Raw genomic sequence first — 7,972 nt, 5'->3', positions numbered from 1 at the left:
TATATATATATATATATATATATATATATATATATATATATATATATATATATATATGTATAATTCTCCTCCAATTTTTAGATGACTTTATTTGACTACGAACCAAGACTTTATTTGTGGCTTCATTTAAACTGAGGCTGATAAGTTACAGACCTTTATGGCTGTGGAAAAACTCGCCCAATTGCAAATGTTCATTCGGATTCCATTCCAGTTCACCAAAGTCTGATGGAAGGCTTTCGTTGGCTCTTCTAATTTTATAAAAAGAAAGGGAACATTACGATTGAACTGAATTGAATATAGAATTTAGGCCAAAGACCAAACACTGGGACCTATGAGGTCATTCACCGCTGGAACAGAAATTGACAGCAAACGGTTCAAAAGGTGTAACAGGAGGAAAATCTCGCAGTTGCACCATGAATCAATCGTTAGGAGAGGGTGGAAAGTAAGATGGAAGAAAGAGAATATGAAAGGAGGTATTCATTCATTTGAACCCTGTGAGAAGAGGGGTTCAAAATCGTCTGAACTTATTGGGAAGAGATGTCTGAAGTTATTCCAAGTCCATGCGAAGAAAGGTTCAAAAGTATTTGAACCCACTGAAATAAAACGGTTCAGAATCCTCGAAAATTAGGGAATAGAGGTACTGAAAGAGAGAGAGATATTGATATATACATATTAGGTGAGGTGTATGAACAACACATGTAACTTTAGCATATAATTTATTTAAATATGAGAGTGTATAATTTATTAAAGCATGTAAGTCTATAATTTATTTAAATATAAAAGTATTTTGTTTCCAGCCAGTAAAAAAAAATCCTATCATATCTATTTCCTTTTGGGCTCATTCCATGGCTGCATTTTGTCCGTCCCAAACATCAAATATGCCGACCCTCCGATGAAGTAGGCCACCGCCGAGATTCCAAAAACAATCCTCCAGGCGCTCAGTGTTTCCTGAGAGAGAAACGCTGGTATTAGATTACATTAAACGCAATAGTTCCATGGGATGGTTAAAAAACGATCGACTATAACTGGAATGTTTCGAGAGTAGCTCAGATTTTGAGTTAGCTTGCTTCAAAATGTGTTAAAATGCCCATGTTTCTTGAATGCATTAACTAAAATTATCTATATAGTTTACTTACATCAAGTGAGCCATTTACCTTAAGAAACAGGTAAATAAAAGTCTAGCAGATTCATAGTACTTGTTCATTTATGAGTAATGCAAACAACCCTTACTCCAGTGTTATGTTATTGAATAAGTTACCTATTTGTACCTGTGTGACTAGCCTTAGATTTGCGTATCGTACAATCAGTTGTCATTTTGGAATAGAATATACAATTCAGGCCAAAGGCCAAGCGCTGGGACATAAGAGGTCATTCAACGGTGAAAAAGAAACTGAATAAAAAGGTCAAGGTGTCATACAAGGAAAACATTGCAGTTGTACTATGAAACAGCTGTTATGGGAGGATGGAAATTAAGATGGAAGAGTAAAAGGAACGGAAGGAGTTGCAGCTGGGGGCCGTAGAGACACGGCAAAGAACATTAAGTAATGTCTACAGTGCACACCATGAGGTTCACTGACAGCACTACCTCTCTACGGGGCAGTTGTCACCTTGAAAATCCATTTGCTAACGTTAGACTCACATTGCCAGTAGTAATCACTCCTACAACCAATGGAGTGATAATTCCAACGATGGAGGCCATAGAGTTTACCATTCCTTTCAACACTCCGGCGAAGTTAGGGGAGATGTCTTGTTCACCTACACAAGCCCCGCTGTACTTGGCTCCGTTGAGACCCACTGCTAGACACAGGAACACAATTGCTAACGTTGCGTTACAGTCCACGAAACACATGGCTATTAGGCATACGCAAGATGAGTAAAGACCTGTGGACATACACGAAATTAGTTGGGACCTGCATTGAAGGATCTCATCCTTAGCTGTTAGTTATGATGGTGTCTGAAATTTGAAAAGTACCTCTGCGGGTGGAGTACACACACATGACAACTTTGGAGTTAGCTGGTAATTGAAATCAGTGGTTTCTCGCAACAGACTGGCATCTCTGGTGATGTCTTCAGTCGAATTGTAAGACTGATCCAATCTCTCAAACGTAGTTTATAATTTACACTTCTGCTGGCCGCCAAAATTGACCTGTTAACTCACAAGAAATGAACTCGAAACTAAAGTTATGGTTTTCTCACACTTATGTGAATCTAATCATTTCTAATACTGAAAAAATAACGGTTTTATAGGATAAGCAGAGATCCATGAAAATAAGTTAAAGTAGTTGGTAACTGAATTTATGAGTCTTTTACCCTTATTCATTGTTGGCCAGCTGATAACCAATGAAAGGCACACACAGAATAACTAATAGACATTGATAACTAAAAGGCATATCAAACGTATATTTTTTTTTTTATAAATGAGACACTATAAAAGTTTTTAAAGAGCTGAATGTATTATAAATAAAACACCACCAATGACTGTGCAACGACTGTCGAAACTGAAATGCACAGGTTCATGGTTTATTAATTAAGAAATATAAAAGGAAATGTAACTATATTGCAATCTTGGAGTGAATGCCAGTTTCATGAAAACAAGATAATCATTCCAAATATCTAACTGATGGTGACAGACTTAGCTAATCTATCTCAGCCTAATTCCTTCTGAAAGTTTCAGTGGACGCCTCATGTTAGTAAAAATAGTCTTTACGTTCTTATATCAAAGAACAATAAAATACAAAGATTCTTGTCAAAAATAAAGCTAACAGTTTTCTTGATCTAAAACGTAATATATATATATATATATATATATATATATATATATATATATATATATATATATATATATATATATATATATTATTCAATATCTTCATTCATAAGATGAAATTAGGGTCAGGTCTAGAAGTCAAAATGCCAGTGGAACACTCATAAAATGAAGTCAAAGAAGAAGATACGAATCATTACCGAATGCAGGATGAAATTAATAATAAAAAAATCCTTCTATCACTCACATTAATGTCATGTCTGCAGAGAGAGTAAAAAGAAGGAAAACGACAAGGACATTTTCTGGACTATGTACTGGAAGTACAATGACCAAAGTGTGTTGCTCTGAGCAGGACAGTCGCAAAATAAAATACCTTTATTTGTAACTGTGCAGGAAACTTACCTTACCCGTAGCCAATTTTCTTGTCATTTTCATACTGAGCCATTTTTCGGATATCTTATCTGCAATGGCTCCAAACAAACGGCTGGTTGCGGTACACACACGTAAGGTAAAGCAGAAAGTACGCTGTTCTGAAAGTAATAAAAATAATTAGGTACGAATAAGCATAGTTAACACTAAACTATTATGTATTACGATAAACAAAATACAGTTTTATGGTTGTCTTTAATGAACATTTTGACATGACCACAGGAGGATGATATAATTAAAAATATAGTTCATGCCTTTTAATAAATGAGTTACAGAATGACTCGCTGGTCAATTAAATCATAACAAACTTGAGAGGTAACAGAAAACAGTGTTTCCACATCAACTTACACTTGCCAAGTCGAAGTGTTGTATATTATTGAGGTAAGTAGGGATCTCAGTCAGATGGTGAAGAATCATGCCATCCAAAAGGCAAAGACAATTAGACACAAGAAGGGGGACCGATGTGGCTATATCCTTCCACGGGACCTTCAGAGCCTGAAACGATTCAAAAGCATAAAATAAAAGGAATAAATGCTTGATCCTAGTTTCAACAGAAAGGCAACTGGAACACGGGAGCTGTTAAGAATACACTGAATATATTAATTCTTCATGGCTCATATTTATATTAATATTAATTTTAATTTTATTATCTACTTCTCTAACCATTCATCCACCTCTATATCTTTCTTCTTGATAATGTTGACGATATATTCTACGAAAATTTCTCCAACCTTTCACCAGTCTTTACAAGTTTTCCTTTCCGTTCATTGTCAGCATTGCGCTACAGACGAACACTGAATTGAAAGTTCCAAGAATATATCCTTAGGTTTCCTACGGTTTTTCCATACAGTTCATTCACTCCAATCCAAAAGCACGTTCAACAAGCAAGATACATCGTCACCAAAGGATTTCTCTCACTCTAAACATGTCACTTTTAATGGTACCTTTTTGACACAAAATTTAAATGCTCCATCATTAGACATGTGTCTCTCTACTTTTTGTCCGTAAAATTCGATCGAAAAATAGATATAGGGGACCTCGAACACCATTACCTTTGATGACTTCACGGTGGGTGAATTAGACCTTATGTAACTTAGTTCCTTGGATGATATCCAAGGGTGCCTCTCAGGCTGGTCGCGAATAAGGATGAACCAGGCTACGCTCCAGAGTACACCTACGGCTCCGAACACGTAGAAAACGGACGGCCATCCGCCAAGGAAATCGGAGCCTGACATCACGCCCCCCAAGCCCATTGAAATGACCGTGCCCAGGTGTTCTCCTGAAGAGAATAGTAGGATAGGGAATATAGAAAATATCCTTTTTTTTCCTTCGAGGAAAAATGTCATTATCTGGAATTGAAATAATGCCTTAGGATAATAAATTAGCATAAAACTTAGACATTAGACTGGTTCCTTGAGAGCAAAATGTTCGATCCTTGTACCCGTTTAAATAATGACACAAGAAAGGAAATTAACAAAGAAAATGAGTCATCAAACTTCGACAAACAAATAAAAAAAAATAATGAACTGCTGGAGGACCACTAACATTGTCAAACAATTAGCAGTTTCATTGATATCAGTGAATAGCACTAGATTAGCCCATCAATATTCACAGCTTTGGAACTTTCTATCTGCTTTCATTTTCCTAACCTCTGTCTTACAAACGGCGGAACTAGCTCTATCATGTGACTAAACCACACTCTTCTTCATTCACATCCTTTTTCTTTATTTTCTGGCTGGGCTAGGTAAGATTATAGGGTCTCTGCGTCATTGTCTTTTGTATTAGAAAATTCTCATGAGTTTAATGTCTTACCTACGAAAATTATAGAGCCGAAGCTGACTTTGTCCTTCGGAGGTATCCAAGCTGCCATGAGAATGAACATGGAAGGAAAGAGGGGTCCTGGCACGAATACGGATAATGTGGTCAGTGTTTTATTTATTTAATAGGATAGGTAAGAAATAACAGAGAAATCTTGGCATTATTTCAAAAGGTCTCGCTCACCATACACATACACACACACACACATACATACATACATACATATATATATATATATATATATATATATATATATATATATATATATATACACATTAATATATATGAGTTGAAGCCACAGGAAACGTTTAAAAAGAAACGGCCGAGCGCCAAGTACTTTCGTGTGCTTGACACATTTTCGGGGCATGTGTTAACTACACAAAAATACTTAACAATATGCCATTTCCTTTTACACATTCCTCGTGGCCTCAAGTGACACTCTGATCACGTTTACATTTATGACAAATATATATATATATATATATATATATATATATATATATATATATATATATATATTTGTATATATATATATATATATATACATACATATATATATATACATATACATATATATATATATATATATATATATATATATATACATACATATATATATATACATACATATATATATATATATATATATATATATATATATATATATATATATATATATATATATTTGTGTGTGGCAAAAAGTAGAGCACGAAGTGCATGATTGCAAAAGTGCATCCATACCCAATGGCACAAACACACCCCAAAATATAAGCAATCATTTTCAGGAACACTAACTGGTAGACAAGACCCACCTGGCCTACTTCATTGGAGGGTCGGCATATTTGATGTTTGGAACGGACAAAGTGCAGCCATGGAATGAGCCCAAAACGATATAGATATGTTTGGATTTTTTGTTACTGTCTCTGTAAACAAAAATACTTTCATATTTAGATAAATTATAGACTTTCATATTTTAATAAATTATATGCATTCATATTTAAATAAATTATATGCTAAAGTTACATGTGTTGTTCATACACCTCACCTAATATGTATACAGGGTGTAACACGAGTTTATGCAAATATTTTGGGAAATGAAAGGAAAAGTCATTCTTAGCAGAAAATGTTCTATGAACGTATGCATTTTAAGGCTTCGTTTGTCGGTGAGGTTAATTTTTAAAATAACCGTTATCATTAAACGGGTAGGAGTAGTCACGGATGTGGGGAGAGGGATGGAGTTGATCAGTTCGCTTGTTACTCTAAACGGTCTCAATTTTCCGCCAAGATAAGAGAACGTGTCCAGGTTACAGTGTCAAATTCCTGATTCATTTTGAGAGTAAAAAAAAGGAGACAATGCCTTACCCTTTCAGTTATGTGGAATATGCAGATATAATGTTTATTTATGGGTTTTGCAAAATTTCCATTTCTATATTACACGGTTGTGAACTCCACTGTTATCAACAAAGGAAATCGGCGATTAGGCCGATGTAAAAAAAAAAAAACCTCCAAATCAAATGTATTCTTTAGATACAAAACAAAGAGGAAAAATTGCATACATCTTTGAAACTTTCTCTCTCTCTGTCAATGGTATTCACTGGACTCCGATAAAAAAAAAGAAAAGCAAGACTAATGGAATCTCCCCTCCATCAAAGGTAGGCCTACTCATTACACACCGGTCAAAGATTCAAATTGTATTATCAAAATCTCCTTCTCCATCAGAAGTATTCATCACCCACCAATCAAAGGAAAAAGCTCACCTATGAAAACGCTTTCGTCTCTGCCAGATGAAAAAGAATGGAAACATTATGGAAAATTCAGTTTCTTCATTCTTTCCTCTCAAAGGTAGCCTTTTCGTATAGTAATCGTCCCCATTCTTACCTGTTAAAGGTAGCCTGTTCATACAGTAATAGTCTTCATTCTTTCCTGTCAAAGGTAGCCTATTCATACAGTAACCGTCTTCATTCTTTCCTGTTAAAGGTAGCCTGTTCATACAGTAATCGTCTTCATTCTTTCCTGTTAAAGGTAGCCTGTCCATACGGGTAAAACTGGTCTTCATTCTTTCCTGTTAAAGGTAGCCTGTTCATACAGTAACGTCTTCATTCTTCCCGTCAAAGGTATCCTATACTGCAATCGAAGGAGGTAAAAAGATGACATTATTCAAAGTGCAGCATCCCCCTACCTGCATTCCCCTTATCATGATTATTGTCACTGCCAGCATTCAGCATAGGCGCAGGCCTAGTCCTGATTCGTGATTCAACAATTCCGTGCGAGGCGGCAGGACAGTTTGCGCTAGAATTGCCGATACAAATAAATGTTGCCGAGCAACATTTACACTACTTTCTTGATACGTAAAGTTAGTCTTTAAAATAATTATACGAATTCTGTTCACAGGTGAATTACTAGTTGAAGGAACTGTAATGGTACATTTTTCAATAACCTGCGAGAGAAAAATCGTAATTAAAAGGCTAGCAATCCAGCTGCCTCAGCGTGCTTCATCAGCCCTCCCCCAAAATACCTGACTACTCACTCCGACATTCCGTATGCGCCATCTTACTTGACGTTTAACGATAGCGGTTATTTTAAAAACTCTCCTCACCGACAAACGAAGCCTTAAAATGTTTATTGAACATTTTCTGCTCAGATAGACTTTTTCTCTCATTTCCCAAAATATTTGCATATATATATATATATATATATATATATATATATATATATATATATATATATATATATTTGAAAATACACACGCAGACACACATGTATATACATTATATACAGTATATATATATATATATATATATATATATATATATATATATATATATATATATATATATATATATATATATATATATATAAAGAAAACAATTGTCCGGAAGCAGTTCTTTGACACGGCCATTCGAGAATCATAAGTTTAAACTATGACGAGTTGGTAACAATAATGATATATAAAAATGTCAA

The 7,972-nt window shown here is 34.9% G+C and overlaps 1 protein-coding gene and 1 long non-coding RNA gene across 2 annotated transcripts; both read right to left on the bottom strand.

Moving 5' to 3' along the window:
• Positions 1–699: 699 nt before the first annotated feature.
• LOC136847181 (uncharacterized) lies at positions 700–2,622 on the bottom strand. Its single transcript, XR_010855644.1, has 2 exons — positions 1,640–2,622; positions 700–948 (listed from the first exon to the last, which is right to left on the bottom strand). It is a non-coding gene; the product is annotated as an uncharacterized lncRNA (long non-coding RNA).
• Positions 2,623–3,532: 910 nt separating this feature from the next.
• LOC136846903 (putative inorganic phosphate cotransporter) lies at positions 3,533–5,112 on the bottom strand. The gene is made up of 3 exons (XM_067118156.1): positions 5,006–5,112; positions 4,246–4,472; positions 3,533–3,688 (listed from the first exon to the last, which is right to left on the bottom strand). Exons 1-3 carry the CDS (start codon positions 5,073–5,075, stop codon positions 3,533–3,535), a joined length of 453 nt encoding a protein of 150 aa, XP_066974257.1. The 5' UTR covers positions 5,076–5,112.
• Between the last annotated feature and the right edge of the window lie 2,860 nt (positions 5,113–7,972).

This window comes from Macrobrachium rosenbergii, chromosome 16 (assembly GCF_040412425.1).
Source record: "Macrobrachium rosenbergii isolate ZJJX-2024 chromosome 16, ASM4041242v1, whole genome shotgun sequence".
Classification (NCBI taxonomy): Eukaryota; Metazoa; Arthropoda; class Malacostraca; order Decapoda; family Palaemonidae; genus Macrobrachium; species Macrobrachium rosenbergii.
This window is presented reverse-complemented; position numbering and strand designations above follow the sequence as displayed.

Coding starts and splice junctions, on each gene's coding strand:
- LOC136846903 (XM_067118156.1), bottom strand. CDS start 5,075: ATGTTCATTCTCATGGCAGCTTGGATACCTCCGAAGGACAAAGTCAGC. Junction 4,473..5,005: donor CGGCTCTATAATTTTCGTAG/GTAAGACATTAA, acceptor TATTCTCTTCAG/GAGAACACCTGGGCACGGTC. Junction 3,689..4,245: donor CCACCGTGAAGTCATCAAAG/GTAATGGTGTTC, acceptor GAATCGTTTCAG/GCTCTGAAGGTCCCGTGGAA.